This window comes from Arvicanthis niloticus, chromosome 17 (genome assembly GCF_011762505.2).
Source record: "Arvicanthis niloticus isolate mArvNil1 chromosome 17, mArvNil1.pat.X, whole genome shotgun sequence".
Lineage (NCBI taxonomy): Eukaryota > Metazoa > Chordata > Mammalia > Rodentia > Muridae > Arvicanthis > Arvicanthis niloticus.
Window position 1 is genome coordinate 52,224,143 of NC_047674.1, and position 18,506 is coordinate 52,242,648.

At 41.2% G+C, this 18,506-nt stretch overlaps 1 protein-coding gene across 1 annotated transcript; it reads left to right on the top strand.

Annotated features, from left to right (window-relative positions):
- Window positions 1-44: 44 nt before the first annotated feature.
- Enpp5 (ectonucleotide pyrophosphatase/phosphodiesterase family member 5) lies at window positions 45-8,420 on the top strand. Its single transcript, XM_034521620.2, has 4 exons — window positions 45-184; window positions 2,364-3,227; window positions 4,625-4,801; window positions 7,052-8,420. The coding sequence occupies exons 2-4, from the start codon at window positions 2,399-2,401 to the stop codon at window positions 7,474-7,476; spliced, it is 1,431 nt and encodes a 476-aa protein (XP_034377511.1). The 5' UTR covers window positions 45-184; window positions 2,364-2,398; the 3' UTR covers window positions 7,477-8,420.
- The last annotated feature ends 10,086 nt before the right edge of the window (window positions 8,421-18,506 follow it).

The window sequence follows — 18,506 nt, forward strand, 5'->3', positions numbered from 1 at the left end:
CTCCCTAGTAACAATGACAAGCTGGCAGGAGCCAATGGCGTTCCAGCAGCGGGGCGGGCTGCAGCGAGGGTCAGGTGCTCTGTGCTGAGGCTGCCTGCAGGTGAGGCTACGGGATCCGACAGCGCCCCTTTCTTCCGCCACCTCTTGGCCCCAAACCCTCCAGGACAGATCGATCTCAGCGCGGGTGAGTCCCCTGGGATGGGTGGCCTGCCTCCCGAGGCCCATACTGGGGCTGTCACTGGCCGGGAGACTGGGGGGCGGAGAGGCCTAGTAACCCAGTAGGGAGGAGGCGATTCACCCACCCATCCCCTCAAACACCCTGACGTAAACCCACTCCTCTTCTCTACCCTCCTCTGCGCTTTGATTAGTGCTCCGGTTTGCCCAGGTTGTGGGGGAAGGGCTGGAGAGAGGAAGGACTGGAGAGGCCAGGGCGATTTCAATCCAGATCTAGAATTTTTCAGTGATTCGTGCCATTTCTGCGTGGAGCTATGAGAGATTTGTCTTTTTTTTCCCCCTCAAACCCACTCCCATGCGTTATGTCACCCATGTAATTATATTGCTTCTTCTTTTCGAACATCCCGGAACTTTAGACAGAGGCTCATGTCTCACTTCGGTTTGCCCCAAGAAACAGTTCTATTTACCGCAATGAACTAAAATAAATGGAAAAAAAAAATCATACGCTCCGTGCAATTGATTCTTTCTTGGCGTTAAATTGTATTTGGTTGATAATAATTTTCTTCGTGTTAGTGAGATGGGAGAGAAAATTGGGGGAAGGAAAAGGAAAGGGGGGAAGGAACTGGGATCAGTCACTTGCAGTTTCTTCATACAATTCATTCCCTCATCACAGCCATCATTAATATCGCTCCCAGAATTGGACCAAAATGAGTGGCATTCAAGATACAATAGCAAATTTAAGTTTGGTATCAGTCAGTCATTGCCTTGAAACCAATGTCTAAAACAGTTTCTAGTTTGGAAGAAACCACAGGTTAAAAAAGCAAATCTTACCTTGAGCACATCTGTATCCTCTGCATACAGCTTGTGTTTCTGAAAGCAAAGCCATTGTGCCTCATAGGTTACCTTTGCCCCTTCTTAGACCATTGCAAGGGAAGTCAGAGCCATATGCACACATACCACACACACCACACACACACACACACCATACACACACACACCATACACACCACACACACACACCATACACACCACACACACACACACACACCACACACACCACACACACACACACACACACCATACACACCACACACACACACACCATACACACACCACACACACACACACACCACACACACACCACACACACACACACACACCATACACACACACCACACACACACATACACCATACACACACCACACACACCACACACACACACACCACACACACACACACACCATACACACATACCACACACACCACACACACACACCATACACACCACATACACACACACACACACACACCACACACACACCATACACACACCACACACACACACATACACCATACACACACCACACACACCACACACACACACCACACACACACACACACCATACACACATACCACACACACCACACACACACACCATACACACCACATACACACACACACACACCACACACACACACCATACACACACCATACACATACCACACACACACCACACACACACCACACACACACACACCATACACACACACCACACACACACACACCATACACACACCACACACACACCATACACACACACACACACACCATACACACACACACACCACACACACCACACACACACACACACACCACACACACACCACACACACACCACACACACACACACACCATACACACACCATACACACACCACACACACACCATACACACACCACACACACACACACACACACCACACACACGCACACCACACACACACACACACACCATACACACACCACACACACCACACACACCACACACACACACACACACACCCCATATACAGGAATTTTCAAACATTCTAAACCATGCTGAATATGTCTCTGAACAGTCACATATACAAATCATCTTTTTAAATGTTATTGTGGGGTCCATCTGAATAATTCCTTTGTTTCTCTAAGGAATATATTTTTGATACCTTATAGGAAACTAAAAGTTTTTGTTTGTTTGTTTGTTTGTTTTTTAAGTGGCACTAAAGCTTTTCGGCCCTTGTCTTCTGTATCAAATGGAGTTCTACACTGATTTTTCCAGGCAGTGACTTATGATATAAATGGGATCACAACCACTGTCACCCTCAGTTTGGAAGTTGTCACCGTTAATTCCCTTATGCTTATTCTACAGATTACCTTATGCTGAGCTGATCAAGGACTCGGAAAATGATTCCAGAGTTTCTTCTGGTGGCTTGCACACTGGTTGCTCTGTCTCACTCAGCTCCATTTTCTCTGCAGCCAGAACAGCAGAAGGTCCTGGTAGTCTCTTTTGATGGGTTCCGCTGGGATTACCTATATAAAGTTCCAACCCCTCACTTCCATTATATCATGAAAAATGGTGTCCACGTGAACCAAGTCACTAATGTTTTTATCACAAAGACCTACCCTAACCATTACACTTTGGTCACTGGTCTCTTTGCAGAGAATCATGGGATTGTTGCAAATGACATGTTCGATCCTATTCTGAACAAGTCTTTCTCCTTGGAGCACATGAATATTTATGATTCTAAGTTTTGGGAAGAAGCCACACCAATATGGATCACAAACCAGAGGGCGGGGCATGCTAGTGGTGCGGCCATGTGGCCCGGAGCCGATGTTAAGATCCATGAGAGCTTCCCTACCCACTATCTACCTTACAATGAGTCTGTTTCCTTTGAAGACAGAGTTGCTAAAATCATTGAGTGGTTTACAGCCAAAGACCCCATCAATCTTGGTTTTCTCTACTGGGAAGAGCCCGATGACACGGGCCACGATGTGGGACCTGACAGTCCTCTCATGGGGCCTGTTATTTCTGATATTGACCACAAGTTAGGGTATCTGATAAAGATGCTGAAAAAGGCAAAGTTATGGAATAATGTTAACCTCATCATTACGAGTGACCACGGGATGACCCAGTGCTCAAAGCAAAGGGTCATAGAACTTGACCACTACCTGGACAAAGAGCACTACACCCTGATTGACCACTCACCTGTAGCTGCCATCCTGCCAAAAGAAGGTAAGTCATGCCGATCAGAGCCTAGCAGCCTAGCGCTGCACACGCCCAGTGTGTAAGTGGCTGCTTTTCCAGGACCCTTGCCTATGTCGTAAGGGTGTACTAAGATTTAATCCTTAGACTTGGAAAACAAAATTCTCATTTCTCTTGAGTTTAATTTCCTCCCACACCGGGGAAATGCTGACACTTTGGCTATAGGTTTTAAGCATTTTAGAATCACAAAATATGGTAAAGGTTACAAGAGAAATGGATAGGGCCTTTGAATACAATCTCAGTCCTCTCTTGGAAGCCTGTGACCATCAATAGACCCTTAGTCAAGACCTGGTTAATAGGGAAAGAGTGGAGTGTGTGAAGGAGAGAGTGTTTGTGTCAGTCTTAGGCTTGTTTGATTTTGATAAGGAGGTTTGATTAGTGCCTTGTGTTCTTTAAAAAACATCTGCAGGAATCCCTCTTCCCAAACTGTCACCTAAGCATCAGCAACATCTTAAAGCAAGGTCAAGGGTTAACATGGGGAGGAGAGGTCATGGAATATATAACCAAATATTCAAGGCTTGCTTTTCTGAATGAAAGGGTAGCACCTTGGAGAGTTGGTCCTACTTAGAGAGAAGGGATTTTGAAAGGCTCTACTACCTCACCAATGGGAATTGTGCCCTCTCAGGGGAGTTAAGCAAAATCTATTAAGTGGCAACATGGAAGTACGCCTGTCTGCCTTTACCTAACGTGGAGGTACGCATGCCTGCCTGTACACATGGTACACCATTTGCAACTCAGATGTTACATCGACCCATTGGATTACTAACAGCCCATTAGATTCCCTTAGGCAGTTGGGTTTTGGTATTGTGGGTTTTCTCTTGTTGAGCTTTGTTAAGAGAGACAAAGACTCGACAAATAGATTTGAGAAATAAGAGTGAAAGATGGTGGTAAGATGTGGTACATTTTCAGTTCTGGTGTGTTCTCTAATACGCCCAGTAAGATTTCCACCCCCAGTTATCTTCCGCTACACCTGACCTACACATAACCTGTTCTCTTCTCCAGGATCTGTCTCTACATCCACAGACTGGCTGCTGTCTGTTTAATCTACCTGTATTCTTTTGTTTGGGTTTCACAAAACCTTGGTATTTAGGTGCCGTCTATAGTACAATAGGTGCTTGTATCTATATCCATATTTAAGTCTTTAGAGAGTAGCAAATACTGTTTCTTTTTTTTAAAGCCTTTTTAATTATTATTCTGTAAGAGAATGTGCTAATAACAGAAGAGCAGGTGTTTCTATATTCCCTTCAAGACTTTCTTCTTGGGGTGTGGCGTTGTACCATGCATGGCTCACATTCAGCTTCCCAGTCCTGGGTGTCTGTAGAAATGTGAGTCTTGTTCTGAGTCCCTCTCGCTTCCTTTCTCCTTAGGTAAATTTGATGAAGTGTACGAGGCACTGGCCAGTGCCCATCCTAATCTAACGGTCTACAAAAAGGAGGAGATTCCGGAAAGATGGAATTACAAGCACAATGACCGAGTCCAGCCAATTGTAGCGGTGGCTGACGAAGGGTGGTATATTTTGCAGAATAAGTCAGATGATTTTATGTGTGAGTATGTTATCGTATTTCTTCCCATTCTGCACCATTTCTTGCTAACTTGGAGGCCGTGGATAATATAGCAGTTTACTTACTGATATTTTCAATTCTCTGTTACTTAAGTGTTGAAGGATCTGTGTTGTATCGTATCGGTACTCATCTATAAATGTCTTAAAGATACATACATAAGAAACGTACAAGGTTGAGGCTATCACTTGGTGGCACATATGCTTGCCTAGCATGTATAAGGCCCTGGGCTTGATTCCCAACATGAGAAAAAAAATGTGTAAAAATGTCTTTTTAGTTAGAATTGAGTTCTTGGTCTGTTTAGTGACTAAAAGCAAAGTAGTTGCATGACCATGTGCTTGTAGTGGTTTTGTGACTCCTAATAGCAGGTACGTACAGCTACAGGCATTCTGGTTTCTAACCATTTGTACCCACAAATAATCAGTAAAATGGTATTTGATCACATCAAGGAAGGTGGGAAACCTGTTTCCTGAGAATAATTTCCACCTTCATTTGTTTGTTAACTATGTAGGTAGCAGGATTACTCAGAAAAGGTCTGCTGATATCTGAGGGCATTTCCTATTTTAAAGTTAACCTAAATTTAGGGAGGCATTGTAGGGCGTTGGTTTTGTGAGCTACAATTACACAGTAGGCTGGTCACATTTATTTTGTTGGTAGGAAAACTCCAGTTGATCCTTTTTCTATTACTTTATGCTTATGTATTCAATGGATAGTTCAACCCTGGCTCCTGTGGTCCCTTTCTGTCAGAATTCTGCAAGTTACTGAGTTCAAAGACAGGAGTTTTCCAAAGTGTGTCCCTTGGTATAACAGTGTCTAAATCATCAGGATATTGTCAGAAAGGCACATCCTTGGGCTCAACCTAGCCACAGTAAATTGGACACCATGGGGACATGGCCCCTCTGTTTTTATGTGGACCCTAGGGGTCACATTCACGGCATAGTCTGAGAACTATCGCCAGTGGACACTTATTATTATTGTCCACTGGTTCAAACAGGGTCCCTGCTCTTTGTGATTTCCTCTGGAATCTGATTCTCTGGTCCATGGCATATGATAGAATCACTGTGACCTTCTCATACGACTTAGACTCTAGATCCCAACTTCTCACAAAAATGAACACAACCTAACTCAATTCTGGATTATATATATGATGGTACATTTCCCAATGTGATTTATCAACTAAACAGGCGAGCATAGTACTCTGTCTGATAGTTGCTGTTGTTTCATAAACCCAGCAATATTTATGCTTGAATAAACTGAAAGGAATTATGGCATTTAGAACGGTTTCTGCAGGTGGAGTTGACTCACAGGAAGATATCACACTACTTTGGGGGTGACAGATCAGTGACTTTCCTGCATTTGGATGCTGTTGTGTGGATTTCCTTGCAGCAAGCAAGGATACAATAATACAATTGGAGTCACCACTCATGTTCCTCATTACTCTCAAATAATTCCTCTCAAGCCTATCAGTTTTCTTAGGTCACCATCTTAGCCGTAACTGGGGCCATGCCTTTGCTCTGATATCACGCCAGCCATACATTCAGCTTTGAATATGCCATTTCAATCCCTTTGGTTTTTTTTTTTTTTTTTTTTTTTTAAGTGGAGTCACTGGGAATGCCCACGAGAAGACCTCTTAAGGTTTTATTTGTAGCCACACTAAAATGCAGCACACGAAGCTGGGTCTGCAATGGAGCCACCAGCCCACACTCCTCAGCCTCCCTACACATTCTGATCTTTGTGTTTCGAAGTGGGTCACAGCTGTGACTAAAGGTTTGATTGCTGTGCTGTCTCCTGTTTCTACAGTGCTTTTCACTCTCTGTTGGCTATCATGGGTTCTGCCTTTTGTGATTGAGACTACCACCATGTTACTTTAGAATAGCAGTTAGACATCGTAGCTACCCAGGAAGTATTTGCCAAGAGTCAGCCAGCCACAGAACAAAACCAAATCAACCGTCTGCCTCCGTTCCCCAGCCTGTTGGCTCAGCTCTGCCCTGTTCTCTTCCTTCTTTGCTATTCAAGGTAGTATAGGCCCCTAAGGAAGATGGGTAGCCTGGTGACATTGGATTTCTTGAGGTTATTTGTGGGGCTGACAGCAGCACAGATTATAAATGATAACTTCATTTTTTATAAAGTCAAATTGGATAACCTTTGCACTTAAGGCCAGAACTTGACCATATGACAGTTCTTTCCATTCTAATGCCATCTGGTTGGCTGACTCATGCATTTTTCTCTTTACAGCAGGCAACCACGGTTACGATAATGCATTAGCAGAAATGCATCCGATATTTTTAGCCCACGGTCCTGCCTTCAGAAAGAATTTCACAAAAGAAGCCATGAACTCCACAGATCTGTACCCACTGCTCTGCCACCTCCTCAATATCACCGCCCTGCCACACAATGGATCATTCTGGAACGTCCAGGATCTTCTCAGTTCAGCAACTCCAAAAGCATCTCCTTACACACAGAGTACCACACTCCTTGGTAGTGACAAGCCAGGAGGGTATGAGCAAGAGGAGTCGTACCCTTATTACATAGGCATCTCTCTCGGCAGCATCATAGCTATTGTATTCTTTGTAGTTCTCATTAAGCATTTACTACGCAGTCAGGTGCATACTTTACAATATATGCAGGTTGAAGCTGCTCAGCCATTACTCCAGGCTTAGTGCTTCTTTGACATGGAAGTGCGGATTGAAGTGGAGGGTGTGAAATTATATCAGTGGTGACCCTTCAGCTTCTTGAAAGCTAGTTCCAGATACCTGCATAGGCCATCAAGCAGTTAACCGATACTCGGGCACAGTCACACATACATACATGCACGCCACCGACAGATCGAAACACTCCTGCCTGCAAATGATCAAAAACGTAAGGGTAGCCCTCCACAGCTTTCTCTGGCTTAGTAGGTAGATGGTGCTCTATTTGGGGTTGGCACTTATAATGTGCATACTTAACAACTTTGCACTATTGAAGGTACCTAAGATGATGTTATTTTTACTATCCTAGTAGGTACTTTTTTCTCTGACATGCACTTTATAAATACATCTAGTAACTTGGTTGAAAATGACAACCTTCTGGATCTCTGTCACCAACTATTAGCATTCCATGTACATCGTGAAGGAAGATTCTAGCAATTCCCAAATAATGTAGAACTCTGTCTCCTTAAATGGGAGGAGGAGGAGGAGGAAGAGAAGGAGGAAGTAACGGTGTTGAAAAGTCATCGGGACTAAGTTTGTAACCTGCATCTGGATAGATGCTTTTTCAGCAGCAGGTTGCATTGTGGGCATTTCTAGTTGTGTTTCCTCCCTAAGGACCAGTGTTTTCATTTGCTTCTTCCCTCAGGTAGATTCCAGCACTGAAGGGTGCATTCTAAAGCTCTTATTATTTCTATACATTAGTCATTGCTCCTTGTGGATGAGTCTAGTCCTCATTCCATGATAAGGATGCCATGCACATAAGACTTCCTTTCTGTGTAGAATAGCAGTAGCCTGAAAAGCGGAGGCCAGACACCATCTCTGCTGTGTGTATTTTTTTTCCTGCCTGTCATGATTTGCTTCTTTGAAAACAACATTATTAATCACATTAAAAAAATCAAATGAGATTTAAAAAAAAACAGTGTTTTGTTTTGCTTATTGGTTGTTTCTTTCTGGTGGCATGAAGTGGCATCCAGATATCATTTAACCCTGAGCCTTTCAAAATCCAGAGTTGCAAAAGAGGACAAACCGCATTAGGTGACATATTGGCCACAGGACATCAGTGAAAGTACCAAGGAGCCTGGAAAACAAAGCAAGTGGAGTCGCAGATGAAATGTGTGTCCTGTCACTATAGTAACAAAGGGTACCTCTAGTAGGGAAAAAAGCTTTTGGTTATAATAGGTATCAGAGCACTCAAACTCAGAGCGCTTAATTTTGTTTCAAGAAATATTTGACTATTTCTGCCAGGGTTCGCTGATGTAAAAGGAGGGTGCCCTTTCCCAGCTGCCTCACCAGCTAGTGGGTTTTTGGCTTCCCCATTGTGTCAGCCCCTCTTTTTAACAACAGCTTCAAGCTGTGCCTTTTAGATGCTAAGCAGTGAGGAAGTTGAGACAAGAGCACCCATCCACAAAGGAAAGCTTTCTTTGGAAAACAATACCAAAGTAGACACAAGGCCCATAGGAAGCATGTAATGTGTATTGTATTTCACATACCTGTCAGCTGACTATAGAAATGACATCATTATTTCAGAGGGAAAGGCCTGGCTATGTATGGAAATCAAAAGTGATAGAAATTTAGCTGGATTTTAACGAGTTCCCCAAAATGAACTGAGATATTTATAAATGACTATACTGCTCCTGAGGTAAAGACCATTAGCACATAATTTTCATTTCAGTAAAAACCTCTAAAACAGGACTGAAGAGAATACATGCAAATGGCCAACATCCCAGAGGATGCTGGGAAGTCAGACAGACGCCTAGGAGAAAATCCCTCTTGAGTTTCAACTCTGGCTGCCTATATCCTGAAGATGTGTACACACATGGTGATGGACTGTGGCTCTGAACGATGTAGAGACTCAAGGACCATTTCAGAGAACCACCGTCCATATGGCATTGTACACACTCAGCTGGCTGTGTTTAGTTCACTTTAGAAGGTGCTGTTACCTGAGAACAAAGGTGATGAGTGCATCACAATTTAGACAGGAAGGTTAAACTACTCAAGAGTTTGTTACAGATACATTTGATTATTGAATGGTTTATCAGAGATACCCACATCCCTGGAAAATCAGCAGTGAGAAGAGGCAGCAGAAAGAAAACTTTTAACTTTCCTGGGAAAAATCTTGCCATTCGGAACCCTTTGATGGCTTTATTTAGGTAGTTTTACCTAAATGTCTTCATGGTCCAACTTTATACGGATACACACATAGCATATATACTTGTCCAGGTGTGCATTTCAACACTAGAATATGCATGCAGACACTTAAAAAAACCAGAAGTCATCTGGTCAGAACAGGACAGAATTGACATTCGTAGCCTTGTTTCTTCACAGCGAACACAAAAATAATCCTGGGAATAGAGCCAAAACTCTGAGAGGTGATTAGTGGGTATCAAGCTGGTTAGGAACCAAAGGATGGATGCATGGCACGGTGGCAGGGCTTCACATATTCCTCACCCAACAGAGGGCTGCAGATGGTCTCCATTCCCAAAGCCCAGCCTAGCAAGATGGCAGCCCAAGCAGGCTTCTCCCTGGGACTGAAGGAGCCTCTGTGCCTGTATCAGGTAAGACAATCTCACTGGCCCCAGTTGGGGGCCTGTTAAAAACTAACCAAGAGAAGTATTTTCTCTCCCCATCCTCAGAATTGAGACCTTACTACTGAGAGATGTGACAAACACAATCAGTAAGAGAGGCCCAACCTTTATGTACTTGCAGGCTTAAGGTTGAGACACAACAGGGTGTGCAGCACAGGCATAAATGGGACCAAGTTATAGAAAGTGTCCTGGTCTAAGAACTGAACCCCCTTTGTCCTCGCTTCCTGAGGTTCCCTCTACCCCCAAATACCATGGATTTATGTGGAAGGATGAATTATAGAATCCCCTGTCCCCTTTCCCCAAAGTGACACCTGGCATCCCCTGCAGAGCAGACCAGAAGTGACTTTTAGCAGCACATGGTCAAAGCACACCAACGTCCCACCACGAAGACTGAACTCTAGGCTGACACTGACCCTGAGTCACATGCTAAGCCTGTGTGTGGTGATTCCCTGCTAAGATGAAGTGAAAGGCAAAGGCTAGACGCTTCAGCAGAGTAAGAAAAATAGAGAAAAGGCATATATGTTTGGAAAGAATAAATAAAATGGTCCCCATTTTCAGGGGACATGGCCATGCCTGTAGAAAATCACCAAGAAACAAGTACTTTAAAAAACACTTAAGACTAGTATAGCAAACTACGATATCAAAGATACCAATACCAAGACAACCTATATTTCTGTATGTTAACAGCATGTGCCAAGACTAGCCACATTTTTCCATATTAAGAACATGCAGAAGACAATTCAAAACATAATGCTATTTATAATCACATCATAAAACGAAAACAGGTACAAACATGACAAAACCTACTGAATTTGTATCTTGAAAGCAACCAAATTCTGAAGAAAGAAATGGGAAGAAACCTCAAAAGATAAGAAAAGGAAAAAAAAAAAAAAAAAACCAGCCTATATTCATAGGTTGCTTGCAACATAATAAAATGTCATGTCAGCCAATGTCGATCCTGATCTTTGACTTGCAAGGGAGCTCATTATAAATACAGCCAAGCTTGTCCCAGCATTTGTATGTCTTCCAGGCACAGGCACTACAGGAGTTACACCTACTTGACAGAGACAAGTGAGAATCATCCTACCTGATATTAAATCCTACTGTCTCGAGGTAATGATCAGTGCAGCATGGAAGTGACACTAGTTGAAGAAACACTAGAGAACTGGTCGTATATTTATGGAAAACACTCTTGCGACTTTGACAAAGGTTCCAAAGCTTTAAATTGAGAAAGAGTGGACTTTACAAGGAGGGTACCAGAAGCAATTAAGCATCCCTAGGCAAACAAACACATAATCTTCTGTAAACCATAGTTTAAAGCCAGGGCTGCAGACCTGGCTCAGTGGGTAAGAGTCACTTACCCCCAGGCCTGACAGCCTGAGTTGACTCTCCAGCAGCCATTCCTAGAAGTTGTCCTCTGACTTTCATATGCATGCTGTAGACTGCACACATCCACGCACACATGAAAAATGAATACAACTTTCTTTTAAAAATAGCCCAAAATGGATGGTACACTTAAATGAAGAAAAAAGTAGAAAATTTTCAGAACCTAGAACAAGACTGAGTTAACAGGCTTCTCAGCAAAGTTACAATCCCTAAAGTACAGACTGGGGACTGAGAGTGTGGCTCAGCTGTAATGTGAGTCCCTAGTATGCAAGAAACCATGTATGTTAAGCCCACCAGAGAGATAGACAGACCGGCTGACAGACAGGCACGAACGCACATAGAGGGTTGGGAGATGAGACTATGAACTTGACGCTTACTGAAATGAATGAGTTTGTTGTTCTGTGAAAGTCCCTGTGAAGAGGACAAAGAACAAGCCACTGACAGGGAGGAAAATATCCTCAAACCACACAGGAAACAAAGGACTAGCACATTCCATTTCAAAGCAGGCAAATTCATGGAGACTTTTCACCGAAGATCAAACAGGGAAAGTACAGTTGTGTAACTGTTTTGCATCAGTGGGCCCTGGGGAGTGCAAAGTGAAACCACAGAAAAGTAACATTATCTGTCAGACTTGCTAAGATTTTAAAAATAGTGTGCCATCAGAAGCTATTGGGACACGTAGATCAACCATTTGTTCCTGGGAATATAAGCAGAAGATGCACTCTGGAAAACAGCAGGGTTTTTGTTTGTTTTTAGGGTTTTTTTTTTTAAATTTACTTTATTTTTTATTTTTTATTTTTTTTTAGAAAGCCAAACATGACCCAGTATTTGCCTTTCTGGGATATTTATCCCAAAGAAAGACAAACATCTTCAGAAAAGCCAAGCTATGCAGTGTTCATACTGGATTTATATTAATGACCAAACTCTGAAACTGACTATTCTTCAAACTGTTGGATAAACAAACAGGGCATTAAACATAGAAAATAGCATGGAAAAGTAGGAGTAAAAAGAGGTTTATTGAGATTTATGATGAGATGGATAAATCTTGGTGGATGATGATACTGATTGCAAAATCTAGCACTTTGGAGTTATTCATGTGACATTTTGAAATGACGTCATCTTGGAATTGGAAGGTGACTATTAAAAGACAATGCAAGGGGACCCTTGTGTTGGAAGTATATCACATTGCAGCTAGTCACAGCTGCCCTGAGTGTACGTACACTTGTCTTAGCTCTGGGGGTGGAAAGTCCCAGGGCTTTTCTCCTAAGTTCTCATCCTGGCCTGTAGATGGCCAACTCCCCATGCCTAGGGCAGATGGGCTGGAGAGGGGAATACACTCAGTCCTCTCTACTCCTCTAAAGGACACTGATTTCATTATAGGGGCTCTTTCTCCCCTCACTAGAAGTTTTCAAACCCCTCACTTGGAAAAAAGTCATATGGGAGGGAGTATGGCGAGGGCTTCAAGATGTGAATTTGGGGGAGATACAAGTTAATTTTTCAATGATCAAACTAATCTTGGGTAGTTATTTCAGGTATTAAAGAATTATTACATATAAACACTTTGCAAGACTGGTTGGGAAATTTCAAGTCCCTAATTAGGTATAAGCCTGTGTCATAATGTCTTTTATACTGAAAATAACAAATCAGGGGGAACTTTTGCTCAAAAAAAAAAAAAATCAGAATAAGTGCTCAGTCCAGTGATTCCACTAAAAATTAGATAAAGGAATAGCGGGCAAATTATATCAATATCACTCGGTTGGTGAAAGTATACCACACAGTTTAAAAATGTGAAAAATGCTGTTATTTCTTCCAAATCTACAATCACTTCAAATTTTCTTCAATTATGAAAAGGCTGAAAATGTTTATGCGGCTCTCTCTTTTCCTTGTCACAGATGTATTGTTCTGAATCATCAATTCTACCACTATTGGTAACTAGTTTCCTGACTCATTATTATGTAATGGGTGAGTAGGGGGGTTGAACTGGAGGCTTGGAGGTTAAGGAATATTGCTTCGCAGAAGAGGAGTCAGGTTCTCATCCCCGTCTCTGTTGACTCATAAGCACCTGTAACTCCAGATTCAGGGTCTACAACAGCATTTTCTAACCTGAACAGACCCCACTCAGACACAAAGAAGGAGACATAATAGAAGGTACCAACAGTTATTGGAGCTTGCCATTTCCCAACTAAGATATAAGTATGTTGTATAAAGTAATTTTAATACTTGAACAGCCACACGGGTTCCTACTGTTCTTACTCCGACATATACATGAGGATGTTAACAGGAAACTTAAGTCGTGTATCTAAGATTCAGTGATGAATAATGGACTCAGAAAAATGGATATTTAGTCCTTAATACTAGGTACATCCTCCAGTTAAATCAAAGTCCTGAGTTTGAACTCATTCCTGTTTGAACTTAGAACATTTCAGTATTTCACCACTAAGAGCATTATCAGTAACTTTCTACTTGGGGTTTATACACACCACGTCACCAGTTTCAGGATTCTTCCCTTTATTCCAATTTTTAACTTTTTGTTTAAATGAGTGATGAGTTTTAGCAAATTCTTTTCCATTCTTTTTGCTCTGTTAATATTTGATTTTTTAAGTGTTTGTTTGTGTGTGTGTGTGTGTGTGTGTGTGTGTGTGTGTGTGTATACATGTACATCAGTGCAGAAGCACACAACCAGAAGACACCATCTACAGATACAGCTGTGAGCTGCCCAACATGGGTACAATGAACCAAACTCAGGCCGTCTGCAAGAGCAGCCTAGGCTCTTAAGCACTGATGGTTGCATCTCTCCGGCTCCAACAGACTGATGTAAAATGACCAAAATAATGTTGCACCACTATGGCAAACGACACTTATTAAATACACCATCCTTTGCAACACTAAATTCAAGGAGTTTTCTTCATAAGAATAATGATGATTTTCTTTTAGATCTTCATAGTTTGGGTTCTTTATTCCATTTTCTGTAAGTCTCTGTAAAACTGATACTATTTCTCATAGAATTAATAAAATGTCCTAGTCTAGGAGTTTCCTTCCTTGGAATGTTTTTTTAAACAATTTCTCATTTAGAGGGAGGCAGCTAAGACTTCCTACTTTGTGTTAATTTTTACCATATTTTCTCAAAGAATCTCTTCATTGTATCTACATTATCAAATGTATTGGGATCTTCTTTGCTAGACACAGGACTGTAGTTATATCTGTCCTCTTTTTAAGTCGTCTTGCTAGCTTGTGCTATCTTACTGCGGACTTAACCATTTTAATAATTAGGCTATACAACCAGGCTTGGTTTTATTAACTTTCTCTGCTTGTCTTTTCTGTTTCTGATTTTATCTTTGCAATTTTTTCTTCTTTTCTAGCTTCCAAGAAGAGGTGGCTTAAATTGTTGATTTTTGAATTTTTCCTCAGATAGCAATTCTAGGTTGTGACTTTCCTTCTAAATAAAGCTTTATCTGTATATCTTAGAATTCAATAGGTTATCTATTGGAATTGCAAAATATTTCATTTGTATTTCTACCTGACTTGTGGCTTACTCATGGTTTAGAAGCAGGCAGTCCATTTAATTCCAAAATATTTTCCACATTATATTAAATGTAATTCTCCTTTGGTTAGAAAGTATAATTTATAAGACTGCAATCCTTTGAGACTTTTTGCTAAGACTCTGCTATGACAATGTAAACACTGTCTTGGTAATTCTATGTACTCAGAAAGAACACCCTTCTGCTGTTTACACTGTGGTGGTCTCTCAATGTCAAAGGTGGTTGATGGCAAGTCTATTTCTTTGCCTGACTTTCTTGGTCTAGTTCTAACAATTTGAGAGGAGTAGTAAATTTTGTTTTCAGGTATGGTGAGGGATTCTTTATCAGTCTTTCATGTGTATGTTTTAAAGGGTTTTTGGTGTGAAGTGCTGTCTCTTCCCTGCATATGCTCCTTCCTTTGACCACAATGCACTGCTTCTCTCCAGCTTAAAACTTGGGTCTTGAGAGCTTTTCATAGAAAGCACAGTTAATCCAGGTGATAGTTTGATATCAATTTCCATATATTTTTTGCAATTTGTAGTTTTGAAGTTGAGGTATCTCTCCTGTACACTACCTCCTGATATTGTTTTGTCCATCCAATTTTATTAACCCCTGCCATTTTCATTCCGATGTTTTGTTCTTTTATATGTAATTAATTTTCAAGTTTAAAATTTCATTTTGTTAACTGTCTCATTAAAGAAACTTGTTCTATTTTTTGCTTGATTTTATATCACAGTCTTTCCACCTAAAAATTATCTATTTTCTAAAACTCTTGCTGTTATGGTGGCAAATGAAAACTAGAACTCACAAGGTCTATGGTCTTTACTTGTACAATATGTTCTTGTATAATAGCTTAGAGCCTTCTGAACCTGTTTTAGATAAAGAAATTGATTAATCATGTTTCACTATGGAAAACATTTTAATACCTGTGTTTATTTCATGACACAGTACAATAAAATTCACTCTAAAAATAAATTAAGTCAAGAAATCATTCCACTGTATTTTTCTCTAGGTCTGGTAAGAATAACTCCCTAGGAAATTATTCATGTCATTTATACACACAAATTTAGTTGTGCCAAAGAATGTAAACTAGATTCCTATATTAAATGATATATGGAAACATCTGTGCTCATTCAGCCCCTCCCCCATGATTAGGCCAGCTCCTCAGCCCCACAACTTTTTCTAGAATACTCTGATGCCACTAGGTGCTCGTACGTACATAGTTCTTCACTTTTAGTCTCTGCCTGCAAATTCTTCACTGTCTGAACTTCTTTAAGCCTTGAGAATTAACTCTCTACTTTTTTCTCTCTCAATTCTTCATTCTTTAGCGGGACAGCTGTTTGAGTCACACAGTTTATCATTATGAAAATACAATTCTCCTTATCCTTTTACAAATCAAAACAAAGACAAAGGAAGCAGAGGAGGCAAGGGACGACGGTACCTTCACAGAAAGTTTGAATGAAAAAAAAAAAAGTATCATTTTATTTCTTCAGTATAATCAGGAGACCTGTTTGATCTGGGCCTATAAAAAGAACAGCTTGGATTGCAGTGTTCTCTCAATGACACATAAGTCATATCACACCTGAGTTGACATCCTCAGGTCTATTTTTGGGGGGATGGGAAGGATGGTTTTAGTCTAACCGATTAGCCGGGAGTGCTAAATTCTTCAAGTATGTTTATGGATAATTTCTGGATTTGTTTTGGAGCTAATTATCCAGTCTTTATGAAAGTGAGGTTAAGCACAGTAGCCGTGAAACATACACTCACTATGGGCCTGGCCATTAGTCTGTCACACTGGAAGGTGTGAACTAGGACCTAAGCTGTTCTTTAATTCCTTTTCACAAGACAGAAGCTTAACTGGGTGTAATCTTGCCTTGAGGTCCCGGCTCCGTTTATCCTTGAACATGGGATTTAGCTCAATTCTACTTCCTGGTGCCCCTTTCCTCCGGGAGCCATACAGTCTGTATTTCTCCTTGCTCAGCATGCTCCTTCTCATCAATACACTCTTCATAAGAGTGAACATTAGTAACCACACACTGGAGCCTATACTAGGCTGTTTTGTGATCTCCTCTACCAATGCAAATAATTCAACACTCCTCATTTTAGCCTCAGTCAGAATTTTTGGACAATGGCAAAATGCAGGCAAATTCTTTGCCAAAATATCACAAGGATATTCTCTAGGCCACATACTAATATTCTTCTCCAAAACCCCCTGAGCCAGGCCCCCAACAGTTCAAATAACTGTCAGCACCCACTATCTTCCATGTTCCTATTAGATGGCCTATTAAGCTCCATTTACAGCATTCAAAAATGTTTTTCTAATCTAAAATCCAAGGATCCACATTCTTCCAAACAAAAGCATGCTCAGGCCTCTCAGAGCAGTATCACATTTCCTGGTACCAACTCTTGTCTTAGGGTTTCTTTCTATTGCTATGAAGAGACACCGTGACTTCAGCAACTCTTATAAAGAAAAACATTTGGGACCAGTTTATAGTTTCAGAGGTTTAGTCTATTATTGTCATGGCAAGAAATATGGCAATATGCAGACAGACATAACACTGAAGAAGGAGCTGAGAGTGCTACATCTTGATCCACAAGCAGCAGGAGACAGTGTATCACACTGGGCAAAGTCTGAGCATATGAGACCTCAAGGCCTGCTCCAACAGTGACACACTTCTCCAACAAGGTAACATCTCCTAATAGTGCCACTCCCTATGGGCCTAGGGGGGCCAATTACATTCAAACTACCACAGACAGGCAGGCCTGAATAGCAGTTTTGGATTTGCTTGTCAAGCAGTTCTAACTCTGGGACATGAGTGAGACCAGTTTCATTTTGACATTGATAGTCACTACACTCACAAATGTTAGAACACAAATCATCATCCAGCACCTCAGGACCCAACTGGATCTTTGAACTTCATCTAGTCTCTCAAGCGATGGCTAAGGTATGTGCTGGGGGAGGGACAATACAGCAACACCCAAGACTAGGCAGAGAAAGAGGCAAAAGGGTCACCTAACCTATACAAGCGGAGAGCCTAGAAAATGATTCTGGCTCCAAGCAAGAGTTAAACCACAAACAGATGTGAGTTATCTGTTCATACAAATGTTTCCAATTTTTAAAGACCTCTCTCTCTTCCAGAGTAAAGAACAAATAGTTTTCCTATTTCCTACCAGTATTTGGTTAATTTGAAAAAGACTGAATGAATGAATGCTCTCCTAGAGAGAATGTAGTTGAATCCATAGGCTTTTGGGTAAGTCATTAAATGCCTATAGTTCCACAAAAGACAAAAGTTTAGATACTGTAACCATACCCAACTGTTCAGTAATCAGTTTATCAAATTTCTTCCCTTTTATTCTAAGATATTAATCTTAGTTCGAGAGGTTGTGCAAATCTGCTCTGGGTCTCTTGTCAATGATGCCTTCATACTATATGTATTTTATATATTGCTTAAACATTTTGTTGTTATATACCTTTAATCCTGGCTTTAAAAAAGATCTATAATGAATGTCTACA